Source organism: Pleurodeles waltl, chromosome 12 (genome assembly GCF_031143425.1).
Source record: "Pleurodeles waltl isolate 20211129_DDA chromosome 12, aPleWal1.hap1.20221129, whole genome shotgun sequence".
Classification (NCBI taxonomy): Eukaryota; Metazoa; Chordata; class Amphibia; order Caudata; family Salamandridae; genus Pleurodeles; species Pleurodeles waltl.
This window is the reverse complement of record NC_090451.1, coordinates 351,200,313-351,223,182: the sequence shown is the minus strand read 5'-3', so window position 1 is coordinate 351,223,182 and position 22,870 is coordinate 351,200,313. Positions and strand designations below refer to the sequence as shown.

Genomic DNA, 22,870 nt, shown 5'->3' with positions numbered 1-22,870 from the left:
CTGAGGCAGCTGAGCAGCGAGTCACGACAGGCCAGAGAGGCACTGACTCTGTCGAGGGTTAAGTGGGCTGTTGATCGCTAGAAGAAGCCACAGCATGAGACCATTTCCTTAGTGGAAGGCAACAATCAACCGGAGTTGTATGTGACTTGCTGGTGGGTTGTGGCACTCATGCTGCACTGAGTGCTGCTGAAGAGGGGAGTGAGAGTGCCTGGACCCATGTCAATGTGGACATTACACCCTGATGGACCTGCCCTCTGCTTCGGACACTGGGGCGACAGCTGTGCCTCTACCTTGGTATCCCCTGGTCTTATTTCTCCTGATGGGCACTCACAACAGCCTCCTGACACTGATATAACTACTTGGGTGGGTTCAGAGGATTATTAAAAGTTCTGGTGAATGGGCCCCAAACACGTTGAGACTCTGGAGTGGCCTGGCCTCAACATCTTTAACTACCTGTGCCATGTGCAAGGAACAGGGTATTGAGCCTTAAATGCAGAACTAGCAGAAGTCAATTGGGATCCCAGAGCTGTCCTGGCAAGATTTACTGAGTGACTAAAGTTCTTGCAGGCCCCGCCACCCCCCCACCCACTGCAGTCTAGTGAGCCTACCATCAATTTGTTTGTGATGAAGTTGAAAGCTGACCACTACTGTCTTTGCCACTGGTGACACCATGATGAGTGGTGAGTTGTGTTTCCATTAGAACACTCTTTAGTAACTCTACTTGACTTAGTGAAGCATCCCTTAGAAGGATGGGTAGGTTCAAATCACAGTGCTCTGAACTAACTATCTCACCCAGACCTAGCACCTTAGATGGCTGATGCTGAGGAGAGATGCACTTTGGCTAACATGCTTCTACAAGATAACATAGAGCCATAGTGCCATCAAGGACACTTAAGAAGCTCTTGAAATTGAAATAGACACTGTGGCTACCAACATATCACTTCTATGCGGTGATCAGCAAAAATTATCCAACAGAATTAAAGAAAATAGGCTAACCCTTTTCGAAGTACAGCCTGTGCTAGGCGAACTTCAGGAACAGGTCAGTGCTCCTGGTTGAGTGCATAAGCTTCTCGGAGTGTAGAGCTGAGGGGCACTCAAGAAGGAACAATGTGAGACTGATTGGCCTGACTGAATTAAAAACAGGACCCCTTCATGGAATTGTTCAATGAAAATTGTTTTTCCTCACAGGTTTGCTGAGGAGAACCTGTCCAAACGCTTCTCTATAGAATAAGCCCATTTAATCCTATTGAAAACCAACAGCCCCAGGTGCTCCTCGCAATTCTTTAATGATAGAGACCGTGCCAGCCCTCTTCAACCAACTGGTGCACAAAAATGGCCCACACAAAATTCAGGACAGTAAAATCTTCATATTTCCAGACTATGTGGCAGCTGTCTAGCTGCAGCACAACAAATTAAACAAAGTCAAGCAGACCCTAGGTATTTTGAATCTAAATTATATGCTGCCAAGTTGAGAGTAATAAATGGTGGAGAGTCCTACTTCTTTACAGACCCAGTAGAGGGCAGAGAGTGGACAGAAAAGTAAGTGGCAGAGATGCATCCCTACTCCTAGTCCCAACCATGGGGACCCAGGAGAAAGCTGTGGAAATCAAAGTTCCTGACATTCAAAAAGTCAACAACGGAACAAGCGAATGCCGGAAAAAAAAGTGAAACTAGAGAGGATAATAACATGGAGAAAAACTGAATGTCAGGGCTTCACCAATATAATGGACTCTGAGACCAGGGAAAAAACATTTTCCAACTGTAGCAGTAAAGAGGAGGAGCTCGGCCAATTCCGAAAGCCATGCCCATGTTTGCTGTGCCACCTCTACTCGTCAGGTTTATGTATTGTTGTGTGAGGTCACTGGCATAGTTAAATTTTCAATAAGCATGGGTCCCTCGTGGCAGAGTGGGGCTCAGCACAGTTGACATACCATTGGTGTGGGAAGCTATTGCGTCATCGGGGTACAACTGGCAACGGCAATGTGGGCAAAACACCTACCTTATTGCCTATAGCTAATCTCAAGGCTGGTGTGCACCAAGATGCAGATTTTGCCTTTCAACTACACCCCTTCCTTCATCACACTGCCACATTAAAGTGCCTGTCCGATCCCTGTAAGGGTCAAGATGTTTCTGCATTAGTGGGAGAGGACTCCAGTAATTCAGAACCGAGTCAAGGGTGGGATGTTAGTGTTATGATTTAAACTGAAGCTTAACATTACAAAGGAGGTTTTTGTCAGTGGACATGCAAGTTGTAATTTGCACTGTACACGACAGGGCCACGGCGAACCAACACTGGGAATGTAAATCATTACTTATTTTTCATGTTGATTACTATTTAAGAAGAAGCAATGTAGCTACTGCCTGTCTACAAGAGACACACTTAGCCACGACTTGGAGCTCCAACATTTAAAAGAGATGGAGGGGACAAATATTCTATACAAGGTATTCCTCGTATATTGTATGCTCTTACCACATTGATATGAATTAAACCAGGGCTGGCATATGAGGAAAAACAAACCAGGGTGAACCAACAGGGAAGATACACCATTAGCAAAAGAAACCTTGATGGTAGGCCTAATGGTCAGTGTATGGGCTCCCACATTGGCACACTAGAAATACCTGGACACATTAACACCCCACCTCATAGAGCTGACCTGCACTCCTTCCATGTGGACAGGTGATTTTAATTTTCTACATACCAAAGCAGTAGGCACTTCACGTCCCCCTATGCCTGGCCCTCAGGTAATCAAGTACGCAGAAGGCTTTAGATACCGCCATCACAACTGGAGACTGAGACACATGCAGAAAGTTACATCCAATTTCAACTGAATTCACACACTACTTATTTATACACAATAAAAAATCCAGAGACGCTATGATTCTTTGCCCTGAATATTTACAGGGGACTACGCTACATGTTGAACACCTCTGCCGGACAGCACAAGAGCACAATACGGTGCTCCTTCACATACACTGGAGAAAATATGGCTCATGCTTCTCCACCAGGAGACAACATCCCAAGGTGCTCCATGATGCTTCGTTTCACAAAACTATTAAGAAGCATACAGTTCAATATTTCAAAGATAACACAGGTGCAGATAGCAATGCTAAGACTGAATAGGAGGCATTCAAAGTGTACCTAAAGGGATGTGTATGCAGACATCATACAAGGTAAAAACTGCTTTACAGAGAAAAAGTGGGAACAAATAAAACCCCACCTGATTCACACAAAAACTTATAAAGGTACAACAGAAAGCCAGTGTGTACATGATTTCAGGCACTTCATGACCAGACAACAGAGTGAAGCAGACAAAACAGGCAGGCTATTAGCCTGGTTGCTTAGGGATGACTATTCACATCGACCAATTATTGTTTCATCGGTCTAACCCAATGAAACAGTGAACACCCAAATTGAGATACATGAAAGAATGAATACTTTTTACAGTTACTTATTCGCAGTGCAGCGCAATGTCCTGCCCCAGGAGTTGAGTGGAACACCTAGAGCATATCTCACCTGCCACATTAACATTGACATAAGCTAAGAGACACTAGACCTAACTTCTCCACCTAGAAGTGATGAAAGCTGTAACGAGGGAGCTGGCACCAGGTAAAATGCCTGGAATTGAAGAATTCCTTACCAACTTGTATGCCACCTACAGTGGCTTCCTGGTCCTCAGACTACTAAAAAAGTACTTGGAGGCCAGGGACAAAGGGCATCTTCTGCTCATCACCAGTGAAGTACTGATGATACCCCCTTCTCAAACAGCAGCCCAGTCCTCTGGGGGTGGAATCACACAGCTTCCTTCCTATACTGAATTCTGACTGCAAGATCCTGGGTAAGGTTTTAGCTAAAAGATTGCTGTCATTGCTGAAAGATCTGGTACACCCAGACTAGCCATCAAGGAATACCACATTAAACATCCAACTACTTTCCCTTATGATGGGTGGCTGTATGGCATCCTGGCAGTTGCAGTAATTGAAAAGGAGAATGTCTTTGACTCAGTAGACTGGGTATACCTCTTTGTTGCACTACATAAAATGAGACTAGAACTTGAAATAATGAAACAGTTTAGATTATTGTACACTACAAGACGGAAAAGGACACTTGTGCAGATACGGATGAGAGGTGCACTCCACGCTGCATGCTCTCTCCCGTTGTTTTTGCTACAATGGAACCACATGTGGTGATGTTCATACAGATGGGATACAGTAGGGCAGGGTGATTGATTCATATACCTCCCAATACACGGTTGATATACTGTTATACTTTTGAGACACAGAGACTCACCTGGTCGACCCCCTACAATCCCTGAAGAATTATTGCACGGTGTGAGAGATATACATATACAATGTTAAATCTGTCTGTTTCCACTGAAGGTAGCAGAGGTTGAATCAAGTGACCAGTTACCCCAGCTGCAGCTGAAGGGGGAGTGTACAACTCTCAACAAATGGCAAGTTTATTAAGTCTCTTTCACACAGACAGAATCACGCCACCTACCCACCTTTTCCCAGAGGTGGCATATCTTTGCTGGCATACTGCACTGAGCAGAATGAAAACAAATACACTACCAACTTGCCCTTATGGTGTATCCCTGAGCTTGAGAAAGTGACATTGACTACTGGTTACTCATTCTACAAGGGCAACTCCTACAGTTTATCGCAATAACAAATACTGTCAAACATTTTATATTAAGTAAGGCCTTATGTCCCAGTTCACCCCTCACTAAAGTAGGCCACTTGTGAGAAAGCAGCAGAAAACATAGTTTTAACATACTACTACACACTGGATTTTACACATGACCCCTTCTCACCACTTCTCATACCTGCAGCTTTCTGGAACGCAGTGACTGCATCGTCAAGTCCTGTTTGCGTCTGCCTGTTACATCTTGTGCCAATCTGCGTGTATAGAGCCCCAATGTTAAATAGAACACTGGCTTTTTCTAATGCTATATTTTGCTGACACACCGGCACTCCTGTAAAGGAATCATACCTAGAAAAAAAAAAAACAGAAAACAAATGTGACTTTTTGCATAGGTTTTATACAAAGGGTAAGTGCCTCATAGCTATCAGTGATTGGAAAGTATAGTGTTATCATCTGTTAAAAGCAGATCTTTTGTTTTCATGTTTGACCTTCAAAGACAATTCAGGATGCAAAACCTTACCACATTCTCATCAAATCATTCCCACAATTTCCAAGTATAATAGTGAAAATACAGGCCCGCTCCCTAGGAAGCAAGAATTTCAGCCCATACCTTTAAAAAATGTTTAATCCACGTGGTAGACACTGTTAATGGAGCAAGAACTGCAACCTTGGCCAGCAGAACATTAACACCACACTTAGGGCCTCATTATGAGTTTGGCGGGAGGCGGAGGCCACCCATCAAAATCATACTGCCATTGCGGGCTAAACCCCCCCCCCGGGCCCTATTTTGAGTTTCCCGCTGAGCCAGCGGGTGGAAACAGTGTTTCCGCAAACCGGCCCAGCGGGAAACAGGGCCGTAACATTGCAGCCGGCTCGTAATTGAGCCGGCTATAATGTGGCAGTGCAGGGATGCAGCAGCAACCGTCGCGCATTTCAATGCCCATAATTCAGGCAGTGGAATGCGCGATGGGGGGCCTGCTCTGCTCATGTCAAGTGCATGGGCAGTGCATGGGCAGTGCAGGGGCGCCCAGGGACCCCCCAAAACCACCCATTCCGCCAGCCTTTCCATGGCGGTGTAACTGCCACGGAAAGGCTGGCGGTATTGGGACTTGTATTTCCCAGGGCAGCGCTACTTGCAGCACTGCCTGGCGGATTACAACCGCCGGGACCGCCAGGCTGTAGGCAGCCTGGTGGTGTCGGCGGTCGGACCTTACCGCCACAGTCATAATATGGCGGTTGGACCGTCACGATCGCGGCGATCCGACTGCCTCCGAGGGTCAGGCGGTCTGAAGACCGCCAGACTCATAATGAGGCCCTTAATGTTGAACAGGCTAACACAGGGCACAATACACTTTCAGATTTTTCGATGGAATAGTATATGATTTGCTATTGTCTGGAAGAAAAATTAGTCACCTACAGTAACTATATTTCTGTTGGATAAAATGACTTCCCAGTGGCTTCACCTTGTGAATATGTCAATACACTAGTCTGAAGCAGTAAATATTTTCTTCTAACTGTAGCTCTTCCCCGTTACCAGGTGATGTTTGATGTTTTGGAACTCTGGTCACGGCTTCAGCTCCCTCAGAGGTGACAACACTGGTGTATGTAGGGTGCTTCCTGGTCCACTGTTGACAATTCTTTATTTTTTTCAACCCAAATGAGGCATGTGAAGAAGAACCAGACGGACAAGCTTAACAGTAGATTATCATACATTGAAATTTAAAACAGCTAGATAACCTGGAAGATATTAGAACTAGCACTGCTTCAGAAGGGGAGGAGTGGGGCAGTGAAGACTCTAAAGGAAGATATAGTACCCCCACAAAATAACATTGCTGAAGGTAACTTTGTCTTCTGGTGGACACTTCTTCTTGCAAGTTCCTTTCCTTGTGAATAAAGCTCAGAGCAGCACCCGCTGGGAGGTGGGACTGAATAGTGCTTATCAAAGAAGAAATACAGAGAGAACAGCTCTAGCACAGTAGCCATCAATTATCGCTTAAACCACCAGGCAAACGTGTGGCATGACAGTATGCAGCAAAGACCAAGTGGCCATCCACCAAATATCTGCACAGGGAACGCCTCTGATCAGGGCAGTAGAAGCAGCCATAACTGTTGTAGAATCAAAATATTCAAAGCATTTCGGTGCTACTAGCTGAGTTGGGTTGTGGGGTAAATAATGATGCCAGTTATCACCAAAAACAAACCTGGAGTAAAAGGCACATTTTGTTTTTCACAAGAGTAGCCTTATCTTCTTTGTAGCTTTTTTGGATGCACAACTTTTTGGCATTTTCTTAATCAATGTTCTTTCAATGTTCATTAAAAATAACCACAAATCAAATCCTAATTCAAGCGCATATTGCCTAAAACACAACAATATAAGAGCATTACTTGCTAACATCAACTCCTAAAAACTTTATATTTTCACAATAGCTAGAAGTGTATCAGTGAACCTCTGAAATGCAAAAGTCAAACTTAATCAATTTCATTGGGGTACATTTTTGCCTTTTGCTACGAATCTGAATTCTGTATTTTTCAATAGGCTAAAGTATCCCATCCCTAGGCAGAAGCAGAGTGGAAAAAGTGGAGCCATTTTGCTTAAAAGTTTCAAATTACTGCAAGTAATCAAAGCCACCAACCTTGACATTAAAACATAAAAAGGCTCTTATAACTGCAGCTAACCTGATATACAACATACCAAAGTGCTTCCTTCATGTTAGACATTCATTAAACTGCACGCCTAAATAAGCAGTCTTAGTCTGGGGCCCTCAATATGCCACATTTCGTCAGTTTTCTGTCAGCCAAAATATATAACTTTAACCTTAGAATAGTGTATTGTGTGGTGCCACTTCTTATTATCTTTACCTGCCTCCCTGCTAGCCAGTATACTAACACCAATGCCACACAAATCTAAATGCCTACCAACTCATTATAATCATCTTTCCTGTATCCTTATAATTCCTGACAACCTTGGTCAGCCAACAGTTTTAGCATTTTCTCACCTCTGTAGGCATCACCTGTACAACACTCAATAGGTACTCATCCTGTCTTTCTAAATGATCACTTGCTGTTTCCTGGTGCCATTCATGTTCCTGGACTGCAGCCTTACTAGTGAGCATCCCATAGTGGTTATCCCTTGGCTAGCCTTCTATAGTTGTCTTCACCAACTCCCCTAAAAACATTTCATTCTCATTCAGCTTCTCCTGTCACATTTTTTTTTTACAGAATTTGTTTTTATTAGCTTTTTCAATTACATGGCAGACCAAACTCGGCCTGTAGGAAACATTTCAACATTAATTAACAAACGGGATCAATTTGACAGACATCATTAATTATAGGTATGATTAGTATCCTTACAATGAGACCATATTTATTTTTTCTGCTGCAGATACAAAGTGTTAAGACCGCTACTCTGTGTTCCTGTCTTCCCCATTGGTGACTGTCACCTGTCTTTTATGCGTTTTTGTTGATATGTCATAACTCCTCCTCCGTGGTATCCCTCAGTGACTACTCTTCTCATGCTTACAAATTTGTGTATCAGTATGTTCCAGGTTTGTATGTCTGCCTCAGCTTTATTGTCTGTCCTAACACATTTCAGACGGATCTTCTCAACCCCCCACTCTCTCACATCCTTTTTCCAATGGTCTATAAGTGGTCCCAATTGCCCCATCCAGCCCATAGCCACCCTGCGCTTGGCCAATAGTAGCGCCAGTTAGGAAAATTTGTATTCCATCTCCCTCGTCTTGGGGTATTTTATATCTCCCAGTGGGGTAGTCATTGGGCTTTGGGTAATGTGTATCCCGCAAGCGTGCTCTAGGTATTCTAGTATTGTGCCCCAGTATGTTTTGACTATGGGCAGTGGCAGGCTAAGTGTATAAAGGTAGCTGTAAGGGCGTGACATTGGGGACACCCATCTGATTTTGCTGGGTCCATCTTGTGAAGTAACACCGGTGTAATGTAGGTACAATGCAGGGGGTTAATATGTGATCATTTCAATTGTGCATTACAAGACACTGTGTGTACCAGTGAGCACATTTTATGCGAGTGAGAGTTGTCGATTTGCTTCCCAAAATATTTCCCCCATTTAGTTTTAGACCTAAAACTGAAGTTTCAGATGATCTGCTAGTAAGGCTTTGTACATATATTTCATAAGATGCTTTGAGCCCCCCAACTCCAGTAGTGCCCGTTGTAATAAAGGTGCCAGTGGAGGGTTGGGGTATTCTGGCCTAATCTCTTTGATTATATTTACTATACTGGTATGTAGAAGAGACTGCCCCTCCCCCCAGGGCAAACGTGTTCTGTGCAGCCTCAAAAGTGATACATGTGTCTGCGGAATAAAGATCTCCCAATGTCTCACACCCCCCCTTCTCTCCAAGCTGCAGTATCGACTGCATCAGCCAGTATATGTAAAGCGGGTATGTCCCAGAATTGAAGTTCCCTGGAGAAAGGTGCCTGCCGTATCATTCCCTTTACTGTGTGGTCCCACAAAGTCTCTGTATGAGAAATGAGGTAGGGAACCTTTTCTGTGATTCTGCCGCCAGAGCTCAACAGTTGAGGTAATGTATGCATCCTGTCGCCATCTGACAGCAGTGCCTTTTCCCAGTTTGCACCTACTGTAAGCCAGTGAGCAGCATGCTGCAACTGGGATACTAAGTAGTATATTTCCATGTTTGGGAGAGCAAGTCGTCCCTCCTGTGTCGGTAGAGGCAGGTGCTCCTTTGCTACGATACTTCGTCCGCCCCTCCAGACAAGTGGTAAAGTGTGAATATAGGCACTGGAAGGACCCTCTTGAAAGTAGACAACAGTGGAGAAAGACCATTTTCGCTACAGTTATTCTTCCGATCAAGAAAAATAGGAGCATGTTCCAAAATTGAGTGAAGGACTTAAGGCTCTCTAAGACCCAATCTATATTATACTTCATACACTTCTGTCGCGTGGTCGCTATCATTACTCCCAAATAGCGAAATTTATCAGCTTCCCAGATCAGCAGAAGGCAAGGAAGAGCTGCGGGGTCCATCCTTGAAATTAGACACTTGTCCAAGTTAATATGAGGCCTGAGATGTGAGATGTCCCCAAATTCCTCCAACTGGTGTAACAGAGGGAGTGATTCCTTAGGAGATTTAAGGGAAAAAAGGGTGTCATATGCGAACAAAGACACTAAGGGGGTTATTCCAACTTTGGAGGAGTGTTAATCCGTCCCAAAAGTGACGGTAAAGTGACGGATATACCACCAGCCGTATTACGAGTTCCATAGGATATAATGGACTCGTAATACGGCTGGTGGTAAATCCGTCACTTTTCCGTCACTTTTGGGACGAATTAACACCTCCTCCAAAGTTGGAATAACCCCCTAGATGAGTTGCGTCGCCTACTCTGATCCCCCAACTCACTACGGGCCTGTCTGATTCGAAATGCACGTGGCTCCAGGACCAATGCAAACAGCAGGGGTGACAATGGACACCCCTGCCGTGTTCCTCGGACCACAGTCCAAGGAGTTGAGCACCATCGACTCACCCTTACTTTAGCAGTTGACTCTGTGTATAGTAGTTTTATCCACGACCGGAATTGGGGCCCGAAGCCTAGAGCTGTCAGCACTGCCATGAGATTTTGCCAGTTGACAGTGTTAAAGGCTTTTGCTATGTCCACCAATACTACTACGATCTCATCAAGGGACTCTGCAGTCTTGTTCATCACATACATTAACCTTCGTAGATTCATAGTGGTGATCCTGCCCAGTATGAAACCACACTGGTCAACATGTACTAACTGTGTGATCACCGTCTGAAGGCAGAGTGCTAGCAGTTTACAAAGGATTTTTGCATCAGTATTTATCATTGTGAGGTGTCAGTATGATGAAGGATCCGAGGGATCCATTCCAGGTTTCAACACCATTGTGATACATCCTTCCCTTATTGGGGGAGGGAGAATCCTGTTTGCTTTATCCTCTAGGTATACCTCCAAGAGCTGTAGGCTAATGCTTGATGTGTAGGCGTGATAGAATTCGGCTGGAAAGCTGTCACTGCCTGGAGATTTCCCACTCACTTGTCCTGGTGTACACCTTTTCCAAGTGAGCTTTAAGCGTTTCTACTAAGGCATCAGTTCCTGTATGCATTCGGAGATGCATGACGCAGTAGGGGGCGGGTATCTCTCACCATAGAATGTATGCCAGTAACCTCCTTTAGCTACCTCCCTCTCTGTATAATATCTGGGGGTATGACTTCAATTTAGTGTTCAAGTCGCTCAGTCACCGACAAGACTTATCGTAGATTGTGGCCTCGCCATCACTCCCGTCCCTGTCTTCTGGTGGCAGCTTCTGATAAGTGGTCAGCTGTCTATCCTCCTGGAGCAACTCTGCCTATAGGGCTTTACGGACTCTGCATGTTAAGCCCACACTAAGTACTGGCTTCAGCGCCTTCTATTCCATTGCTCGACTTTGTGAACCTAGTCAGTTTTCTGTAAAGTAATGATGGAGTGTTTTGCCAGTGTTTCCGTTACGTGTGAATCTTGCAATATGTTGGTAGGAAATGTGCACGATTTGGATAGGTAGGTGTTAGTTCCCCCACTCAAATGAGCATACCACAGGGGCATGATCTGACAAATAACGAGAAAGATGTGCCACCTCCCGAGCCCCCGGGGCCATGTGTTCCGATACTAATATCTGATCCAACCTACTGCAGGTGTTGTTAGTCTGTGAATGGGAGGTGTAATCTCTGCACCCTGGGTGTATCTCTCTCCATATGTCTCTCAAGCCCAGGTGGGTCATTACATCCCACAATTGTGCTGTCATCTTAGGTTTGGCATTTTGACGTGGAGGATGTTGGTCCATGTCCCCATCAAGGACACAATAATCTTAGCATCTGCGACCAGGGCCACCACTCCCCTGATTGCACCTTTGAATGAACCATCCTCTATATTCGGCCCATACGTGTTCACAATTACCACCTCTGTTCCGTCTAGTCTGCCCTGTAACAGTAGAAATCTGCCCTCAATATCAGCCTCCATGTACGTCTGTGCAAACAGGAACCCCGGGGCAAACCACACCAGTACTCTGTGGGAGTAGGAAGAGTAATTAGCATAATATACTTGACCCCTCCATTTTTTGGCAAGCTTTTGTGCTTCCTGATCTATGAGATGTGTTTCTTGCAGCCATGCAATACTTATTCCTTGTCGTTTTAACATGGAGTGTACTCTATATCGTTTCTGATATGATCCCAAGCCCCGGACATTGCAGGTGAGGAGTTTCCACTTAGTCGGGGCGGACATAGTCATTGCGTTGTGTATGGGCCACTAATAAGAATACATTCTCATTAGTGCAGTTATGATTTCTGAACAAGAACCTATGAAACAGTTCCACAAAACATTTCTCCCCCTCCATGGACAAGAAAGTATTAACCAATCTCCTGTCACTGCTTTGCTGACAACACTCAAATCTTCTCCATCATTCATTTTTTCACATTGAACTTTAAAACCAGAAACTCTGACAGTAATGACCATTAGAACATGGATGCCTCTTACTCCTTCAGGCTGAACAGATTTAAGGTGGAAATAATCTAAGTTCTAGTGCCATTTGCCCCTTTTTCTCTGAATCCCACCCCCGCACCAGAACACTTAAATTACCTTCCTTTGCCAGGAACATCTTTTTACAATTTGACAAAAGAATGATGGTAACTTCCTTCATAAGATTGACTACTACGGTAGCCTCCTTGACAGCCTCCAAGGGTGTTGCTCTTCTCTAAATAGGGCAATCTATTTATTATTAGATACATTCTGAATCTTCCATTACAGACATCTGGTTCCCCACAACATCCTTTGCTCTATCAGTGCCCCTGCTTTCAATGCCCTCCTGAACCATCTTCAAGGAAATTCCTACCTTCCCGCATTCAAGACCATGCAAAGTTCTCCTATGCTGTTATGCGAAACCTGTCCAGATAACACATTCTTACCCCTCATATGTTCCCTTACCTTAACAAGTTGCATATTTTTTATATATAAAAGGTAAATATTATATGTAATATAAACTGCCATTGATTTGCATCACTCAATAATCATAGTCACCAGTCTGTAACCCTCTGCTGCCTATGTTCTTCTGTACCAATTTAATTTAATTTAATTTCCTAGATCTGAGTTCTTCCAACTGAAAAACCGGTGAGTAGTATTGCCCCAGAAATCACCCATGAACATATCAATATTGTAAGTCTGGAACTTTATCACTTAACTTAATATTTGTGTGACATTGTACATATGTAAATAAATAAAAAACAACTATACATTTTTTCTTGTATTCCATAAACGACACCATTGTTTGTTACAATTAAACATACTGCAAGACATAGCAAATTCTTACCATGTAAATAAAATACCAGTTTGTCTGCCAGATGGAAAAAACCTGTTTTCGACAAGGCCAAGCTGATTGAAATAACTGATCATCAACTCAATACCTGCTTCATCTCTGCTAGGAGTGCGACATGCCTTTGAAAAAAATACAGAAAATAACCAATGAGGTGAATGTGTGACACTGCATGCTGATTGTAAATGACTGAACAAACAGATATTTTTGGCTAGCATCACAATACTCGAAGATTACACATGCGGTAAAAAACCTACAATTATTCAACAAAGTACATGTCCGACTGTAAACTGGGCATATCTAAAGGAAAAGATAAATTTTTAACACAAATCCTTGCATATAAAAAAATGCGTTTGTAATGTGAAAAAAATTAAAATGTAGAACACACATTGTAATCAGACTGATGTATCCAAACGTACTTGTCTTAGATCCATAAAATCTGCGATTTCATTTTCATAATCTGCCCCTTCTTCACTGTAATGTTCAAGTATGAAGTCCTAAAAAAAAAAATGGAAGAATGAGGAACAGGGGACTGTAGGTCTGCTAAATCCAAAGTTTTTATTATGTCAGCAGGTTACACGACAAGTGACTTTATACATTTTATACACTCTGGCCCATTCAATGAAAATGTGTACCATGCTGATTTTTCATAGGTATGTTTATAAGGGATGACAAAGAACAAAAGCATACAGGGAAATGTAACAGTGAAGACTGTGCTTGTATAGTACACTTGCACTGTATAACAGAGAGTCCATTATACATGTACTTATTCCCTAACTTCCTGAAAAAGATAAGTAAATATTGTGATTGTAAAATTGGGTATTATTCTAATCTGCATGGAGCGATGTACTGGGATAAAAACTGATAAAATATGTTTGAGGAACCTTCCCTTCGAAAGAATAGAAGTAAGGAGAGAGGAAGAAAAGGTAATGAACAGTGATAGGGGGTGTTAAGAACGTGAGAAACAGGCAGGGAGAAAAGAAAATAAGAAAGAGTAGGCATGGTGTTGGATATTTATCAGCAGAAAAATACAAGTTAATTCCTCAATAAGGGGGACAGGACCTTTAATGGCAGATCATGTAATGTATGAACGTAGCCGTGTTGGCTTCGCATACCTGAAACAATGATCTATCAAACAGGTCGACAGCTCATCAAAGTATGCACTGGATATGCGATATGAGAGGGAAAGAATTGGGGAATAACAGAAGAAAGATCCATGGAAGTGAAAAAAAACTAGCAGACAATTGTCTGCACAGCTGTAGGTCAGGTAGGAGATAGACCTTTGGGCAGAGCACCAACATTTAAATATGAGCTAGCAACAGCCATGTAAATCTGTGTATTTGGCAACTCTATTTGAATGACCCCAAGATTTGTGTCGCACTTACTAATGCACTTAGCAATGACTATGCTCCAGATCTTGAGCGAGTAGATCCCTGCATCAAGCACCATGTCACTTTGCATGGAGTATAAAGGGAGTCGGAGGGGAACACAGCACGTCGGTGACTGAGTAAAAACAGGGTTGGGAACACAGTAATGTGGAGGGATACTCATTTGAGTTCAGGTCTTTTGGGCTCTTTGGCACAGGGTCAACTATGTAAAAGGATTCCGTCATTGGAGGGTGGTGTCACAAAGGGTTTCCTTTACACACAGTAGTTCTCCCAACTGTCTTATTCTTGAAGTTAGTCCTCAGATAAGTGAAACAGAGTGAAAGAGATAAGGATGTTCTGCCTAGTCTTCCATGGACGATTCATTTTACAGAATAGGTTAGTAAGTGATAAGCCCTGACGAGAAGATAAATACATCATCTCTTCTGTTCTGCTGGGGAGGTAATTCTTGCTTGGGGCAAGCAGTGGATTGGGTTCATGCAAGCAATACATTACTTGCAGGCAAGCACAGCACAGGTTGCTTTAAGCAACACACTGCTTGCAGACAAGCAATGAAGTGATTGTGCCACCACACTGAGCTGTGATTGTCTGCTAACAAAACTCAGTCATAAAAATGATATGCACTGCAATATACTCATGTATCCTAAAGACTTCCAGGTATAAAAACACCGCATTTGTCTGCACTTCCTACATCACAGAATTACAGTTTGGGCTTAATGCTAACCATATGTGACCAAAAAGTATAAGCCTTTCAGAGAGGCATCACAAAACAGAATTGCAGTGATTGCAAGACGTTTAGGGAGGAGCAAAGGTAGACAGAGGGTTCTGTCACCACCTCTACTTGCTTTCTTGACTATCAATCCTAAAACGGTTAGGACCTGATTAAGAGTTTGGCGGATAGGGTTACTCTGTCACAAATGTGACAGATATCCCATCCGCAGTATTACGCTTCCATTTTACCCTAATGTTGTGATGGAGTAACCCATCTGCCAAACTCTAAAATAGGCCCTTAGTTCTGAAATCTCTGAGTCTTGACTTTCATGGAACTACTTTTTTATTTAGTTTGATGTCAAGATGTGTGATAGTTTAGAGACCTTTGAGGCTCAGAACAAAATGAAAACTATTCTTGCTCTAGTGAGATAAATACTTCAGTGATACAGGATTCAGTACACTCTGTCCACCATGGAAGCTGAGAACCACTGCAATATACTATATAAAAGGGGACTTCCCCGTCCCATTAAACAAAAATTGCCTCTAGTTTCTAGGGCAGCTTCCTGTTCACAATGTGGCAGAAATTGGCTTGATGGACGTAAAGGCAGAAAAGCCAGATGGTTTTCTTTTTGAAAGGAGGTCACGTATTTGGACCACAGTTGGAGAAAATAGTTGACTGTTTCCTTTGTACCAAGTCTATGCATTAGTTGGATGCCTGTGTGTGGCGTGGCTGTATTCAGTTCACTCATATGGCAAAGAGAAACATTTCTGAGGATAAAATAGACAATGCTAAAAGAACTTACAGGGTGAAAATTAATATTCAAATTACTTCTGTGGTTTTAATGATCTAACAAAAACATATGTCAATGGCCAGAAGAGATTGCCTACCAATACTGTATTCAGAGGATCATAGTAAATAGCTCTGAGCTGGTTTCTTCTGAGAAACACAAGTACTACTCTCAGTTAAGTACAAAGACCATAACATAAGGGGAAGCTGTGCACCAAAACTAACCATAAGGATATGTGAGGAAGGAGCACAATTTGTCTCACCCGGATAGCCACGTGATTTCAAATGTTAGTCGGAAACTCAAAGTAGCCTTCTGGCCAAAGAATATGTTTCAGGGACAGTTTTTAGAGCTGAATACACTCAAAAAGATCTTTCCAAAAAATGAAAATGTACATGTTTACAAAATCAAAAAATAAGGGTTGTAATGACTAGTTATTTATACATTTTACCAGGGGCCGACACAACTATAACAGATACTAATTTATTAATGAATGGTTCACTCGCTCATGGAATGTAGTAATTATTTTCTGTACTCGAAATTACAATGTTCTACTTTGTGCTAGATGGACATGTGCAAATATCAGTCCCATAGATACGAGTATCACACTGCATTTATAAAACCGCTTCATTTTTTATGCATGTAGTTTGTACAAATAATTTTAAGGAGATGCAAAAAACGTTTCTAGGAAAATTAAAGTCAGAAGGTTTCCTGTGGAAAAATAATGCAGCTATTAAAAATAAAATGTGTAGCACTTTGGTACATTTAAAGTAAAACATAGAACGCGAATTAATGTTTACTTTATAACTAGTAAATACAACAGATGGATCATTAGTATACATTAAGTGTATTCGCCTCTATAATTTATTGTGCTGTTTATCATAACAGAGGAAGGCACAAGGCCAGACACCGCACGAATTTAAAATATAACCACTTTGCTAAAAGAAGTTGATGAGCTGAATAATACAGAAGTAATACCAGTATATTCCACCAGGGGATGCAAGCCTCTGTTTAGACCTGGAGTGTAAGCTAAACATTCGGTTGCCACACAACGGCATGTAAGACCCAACAGTGTTGCGTGCGAAACTCTATGCTTATGGCGATTTACAGTGCTTGGGGATCTAAGGCATGGCCCGTCAAATTCCTGTCATTAGAGCTAACAACGTGGTCCAAAGCTATGCTGTTGAATGTATGTATTCACTTAACGTTTACGAGATTCACTGATTGTTAACCCTGCGTGTCACGTTCCAGCCAATTGCCGTGCCTACTATTTCCCAGGAATGCATCCCACCCCAGTGAACCTGATTTGTCAAAATGGAAAGTGTTCTTTGCAGCCCAAATGATTCCAAAGTTTCTGTCATATTAAGTACTAGAAAAAGATAGAACAAGCGAACTGCTCAAATCTCGAAGTAGTAATGTAGTCTAACAGGTGCTCATGAATCATTCTGTACCCTTGTTCTTCTAAGTGGGCCATGAAAGGTAAATAATTAACATGAATCTATTCATAAATACTCCACTCATCACAGTTCAGAAAACTGCAGAACTGAGTATATGTTACAGAGTATCTCAGGGTAATACCAATACTGCAGGAGATTAATCAGTCTGCTTTTTCACTGATCTGGTCTTCCATTTTGATCTGAGCAAAGATTCTGTCTTTTATGATATTTTACATAATCCTATGTACTGTGTGTAAATGGTGCAAAAACAACTTCTGATTTATATGCAGCCTGCATCCATTAGCAAGGGGAAGACCTTCGAGCATAGTCCCTGCCACTGGACACGAAGTGGCATAATGTTTACAAATGTAGTATATCCCCATATCAACCTGCTTTTTGATATTCCCTTCTGATAGCTAGGTTACTGTATAATGTGTTGTACAGAGTGAGATATTTCTTGAAATCACAAAATGATATTCTACTTTTAACAGTGTAAATGGAAAGCAAATTCCAACAACTGGAATTTCATAAACCATGTCAGCTAAATAAACGTGTATTGTGCAGTTTGTTGTCTGATGTTTGAGGGAGCTTGTCGACACCTACACTTGTAATATCCAAGAAAGAAGAATCACAGTTTTCACAGGGCAGGATTACTGGAACCCCAAAGAGGACTAAATGAAGTATTTTAGGGTGAAAACTGGAAGCTGTTCCATTTTTAGGGATATTACAGTGAGTGTGTTCAGTGGGTAGAAATCCTACCAATCATGTTTAGATATGTCCCTTTAGAAAGACAAGCAGATGATTGCTTCATAGCAATGCTTCTGGTTATACTTCCCCCTCCAAGCATGATCGTTTCTGATTGTGAAGAGTCCCTGTGGATCATGAGTCTTCTGCCTCAAAGCTGAAACAGCAGGAGTGATCTATCAGCTAAAAGACCTCCAAGTAGTGTATGGGAGCAGTGCTCTTCTCCAAACCCAGCCCCCATTCATGTTTTGGAGCTCCCAAAAGCTATTGAACCGATCAGTATATGTATATAGTGACATCTGTGGATCACAAAAGTAGTTGGAGGACTACTGACTGCTGAACAATTGCTTCAGCCCGGGGCACAATTTATGACTGCAGACTAACACAAGTTCCTTCTGCGTTGGGAGATAGAAATCATTGAAGACATGGGTTTCTGAGTTTGCTTCGGATTTGCAGGTGGGCGGGAGCTATTCTGTAGTTGATGGCGGTGTTTCTTAAGCTGCTGGGTGCATAGATGGTCTTTTCCTTCTTGCATTTCTTCATCTCCACTCTCGTGATGCCTTGACTCATAAAGGACTGCTCTTTCAGACATTTGCCAATTTCTTGACTTCCAGGGTGAGCCTCCAGCTGCCCATTTTATTCTTTATCAGGAAAAACCAGCAGTATTGTATCTGTTTGCTCTAGCTTCTGGCTACTGGCTCTACTGCCCCTTCAAGAAGAATTCTGAGAATTTATTTTGCTTTTATTCAAGGTGTAGGTTTTTTCTTATCATGGGACAGTGGGGTGTTTTTTGCAAGAACTCAAGACTATGACCAGATTTTATTTGAAGCACTCAATGTTGCACTTTTCTACCATTCTGAGATGATGCCTGAGGTTCTCTTACCAACAGACTGTGATGTTTGGGAGTTGGAAGGCATCAAGTATTGAGAAGCCAGACGCCCTTTAAAGTGTCTTGGTAGCAAGACTGCGTGTCCCCAGGTTTTCTGAAGGCTGAACGAAAAAAATCCTTGCCTCTGCTCACTGCTTCATTATGAAAATCCCTGAGTACATGAGACTTGCCTGTACCAAGACTATTGCCACCACAGTATCAAATAAGTCTAGAGAACATTAGATCAAGCAGTAGCTTTCTAAGGTTAAAATGTCCTGCGATAAGATCATGTTTTTGACCGGAGATTGCAAGTGATAAAAAGAGAGTGCGTAGGAACATTGATGTGGACATCATTGGATGTCCATTAATTTTCTATTACGTGTAGTTTTTTTCAAGAACCCACCCCCCCAACAACTACATTACATATGTGGATCAGACAACATATGGAAAAAAAAAGCAGATCTATATTGGTAAAATTCATGAAATGAAAGCAGGTGCCAGGTATTTACGCCTGGCCACCTGCTAAAATTTGTAGAAGACGAAGAAGTGAACCAAAAATTGGGGTTTGGATTCTTCACAATGTCAGATCAAGATAGATTTTATATCAAACTGACCTAGTAGAAACCATAGGTGGTATCTAATGCAGCCTAGGTAAAATTTGGTCAGAAGCACCTGTTCCCATGCATTTTTCACAACAGACAGGTATAATTCAGTACGCATGCCCATTCGAATTGTGACTAAATCCCTCACAGTAGGCTTTGTCAGCTCTCTACTCTCTCTTTTGGGTGCAGCAAAGCTCAAGTACAGCTCCCTCACGTTGGTTCGCTCTCCTTGAGTAATAGTGTGTGGATAAGCAAACACTTCACGCTTGCCTAGGGCTTTCACAGTTTAATTGACATAGCTCAGCCACTGAATCCTATTCCCTAATTCACAGGCAAGATAATCAGTAATAAGTTCACGGCTGAGCAATTCTTTCTCATTGCTCCAAATCGAGTTCCAAATGAGGAGTAGGCTGAGCCCCACAAGGTCAGCCACATAGGGCAGGCCGAGTTGCTCATGGGAGAGCCTGGAGAGGTCCTTGCAGCCCTGCTCCTTGTGCTGCAGCAGCAGAGGCCCCTGGATTGCTCACTGCTGATTAAGCAACCAAGAGCCAGCACACAGAGGCTGCGAAGTGTGAGGAAACCGCATTTCTTTTCAAAGTCGAGCATGGGGCGATACCAAATACCGCTGGAGATGTCCTGTGATTCTGGCGACAGCCCCCTTCTCCTAAAGTCACCCTTTCAATTTTTTTTATTGTTTATGGGGAGAATAAAACAGGTTGCTTGGAGGTCTGGCAAGCCACTCTGATGCGCTAATGGGCCCATAAGACAGTAAAGCCCTAGTCTTGTGCTGACAAAGTGCATAGTGTACCAGAACCACATGTTTTGGGGAGGACGCTACTCCGGGTGGTGAGGCTTGGTGTTCCCCAGAGGAGATCCGCTATCTGCAGGCACATTAATTATTTATCACGTGCACTGTGCACGCTCCCTCCAGTCTTGCAACGTCTCTTTGCAAACGACTTCCGAACTGCTAGGCTCACTCAAACATTGGTAGTGGCTACACAGACTTATGGCTTACAGTAAAAGCACCTGGGATTATTTGGAGTCCCCTTCCACTGTGTACTCAGCACACAATGTTTGCAGGCTGAGGTCCTGAGTGACGATAGTTGGGGTCCTGTGAGGGGTGGCAATGCAGTACTAACACCACTAATTCTGCCTGGAGTGGTCACCCACATGTGCTACACAATAACGGCTGATTCTTCCCAGGGAGAGGTGCATCCTCTGGGTATTGGTTGCGCTGCGCCCCCTACTAGACCATTGAGAAGTTCTCCTCTCTCTCCACACCGAGCAAGCATACTCTTAGTAGTATTGTGCCATTATGTCTAAAGTCAAAAAGGATAAGGATGGAGATGGACTTTCTGGGCGCCACACCACAGAATCAAGTCCTTCAGCACACCAATTGACCCTAGGATACCTCTTGCAAGATCACAATAAGAAATTTACGGAACTGTTGGTAGCTGTCAATAACCCGAAGTCCTCCCTGGAACCCAAACTGGACTCTTTGATGAACACCATAGGGTTCCTTTGTGAGGATCACAAAAAACTAAAGGACAGAGTAAAAGATGCAGAAAAGGAATTAGACACACTTCGGCTATCTATGACGGAGCACCAATAACAAATCAAAACACTTCAGAAGGAAGTGGCATACCTTTGGGCTAGGGCCGATGACGCTGAAGGGTGCTCCCGCCGTAACAATATTAAGAGTGGTGGGTCCCCTGAGGGTACGGAAGTCCTGATTATGGACATATCCTTGGGAGACATGGCTGCCGGAGCATGTACTAGGAGGGAAGTTCTTTTCTGTAGAAAGAGCAGACAAAGTACGGGGACGTGCCCAGCCCCAGGAGCTCCCCCTCGACCCTTGGTGGCAAGATTATTTAACTTCAGGAACAGCTTTCTAGATCTAAGGGAACCTGGACTGTTGAAAACAGCACTGTCACAAGATTACTCAGTCAAATTACAAAAACAGCAAGATTCATTCTGTGAGGTAAAACAACCCCTACGCACCCTGGATATCAAATACGCGTTATTTCCTGTAAAACTGAGTGTCGTTTTAGGGAACAAGTCACTGTTTTTTCTGACAACCTAGAAGGCATGGACCTGGGTGGAGACATAGGGTGGTTATCAGTGCTCCTCCCCAGCGGCTCGAGAAGGGGCTTGGAAGACCTAACAGAACAGGAAATGTTCCACTAGGAATCCCCGTGGCAGACCATCAGAAGTACAGGTGGCATTGGGCAGAGCGGAGGCACTGGCTGTGGCAGACCAGGCATCCTTGTACAGCACCAATATCAGAGCTTCTGATAAAGAGACACAGGCACTGCATGATGCTATGCTAGAGATCGATGTCCCAGAGGAACTGTGAGGGGGCACCTCAGTCACCCAAAGGACAGCAAACTTACTGCAGAGTGCCTGATGGCACAACATATATCCTTTTGGTGATTTTGTTTATATGTTTGGGGACCTTCTGAGGGGGGCGGGAGGGAACTGAACAATAGGAGCTGTCCTGCTAGTGTGATGGGAGGGAAGAGTATTCGTTCCCTTGTTCTATCAAAGTGGACCTGGATTGTGACACAAAGGGCAGGGAAATGTTTTATTCTCCCACCGGATGGAGTAGCTTTGAACTCCCGCCAGTGGGATAACTCTGCATTTTTCCTGCCATGCACCCAAGTAGGCAAACAGATGGTGTCCGGGGTTGTGGACCCTAGGACACAGTCACTGACCTGGCCAAGACTGTGGGATGGGGTTACTGGGGCCATGGGCCATTGTATGGCTGAAGGAGAGATGCTGCGTGGCACCCCTCCGCTTTACTTAAAATACCAGCCTCAGGAGATGGGGTCCCTGGGGCCTCTTCTAGCTATGGGCCCCCTTACCTTTAAGATAGCGGTCTTGGGGGATGGGGTCCCCGGGACACCTTGCAGGCTTGGGGAGGGGCAGGCACCACCCTCCCCCTAAAACATACTCTGCTCCTTTCCCCCACCCGGGCTTGGCCATCCCCAGGGGTTTTAATAAAACCGGGAAGGAGCCTGCAATTATTTTTTGTTTTACATTTTACTGCGGAATCATGTAACTTCTGCAAACTGGCAGCAATATTAAATAAACATTTTAGGCCCCAGGTGGAATTCTATGGGATGTTACCAGCAGGCAGAGGGTGGCCAGGGTATCCCTACCCGGCCCTTTCTGTCTTTTTTGCCTTTTTTCTTAGGACTCGCAACTGAGTCCTAAGATGGCTGCCACCACTTCCTAGTTGAGGTGGTCTGTTAGCTAAAGATCCATCGTGGAGTGGTATATACAGTTTCTTAATCTTCCTTTTTCTATAACTACTGAACGGATTTACACCAGTACACAAACAGCCCTCTTTCTGG

General features: G+C 43.4%; 1 protein-coding gene across 1 annotated transcript in view; it reads right to left on the bottom strand.

The window, feature by feature from the left end:
- Positions 1 to 22,870, bottom strand: part of RHPN2 (rhophilin Rho GTPase binding protein 2) — a 220,404-nt gene that overhangs the window by 74,241 nt on the left and 123,293 nt on the right. Inside the window, exons 5-7 of the mRNA XM_069216541.1 lie at positions 13,403 to 13,480; positions 12,981 to 13,105; positions 4,824 to 4,990 (exon numbers count right to left, since the gene is read on the bottom strand). Of these exons, the coding sequence (XP_069072642.1) occupies positions 4,824 to 4,990; positions 12,981 to 13,105; positions 13,403 to 13,480 (370 nt within the window). The remainder of the gene's footprint in view (positions 1 to 4,823; positions 4,991 to 12,980; positions 13,106 to 13,402; positions 13,481 to 22,870) is intronic.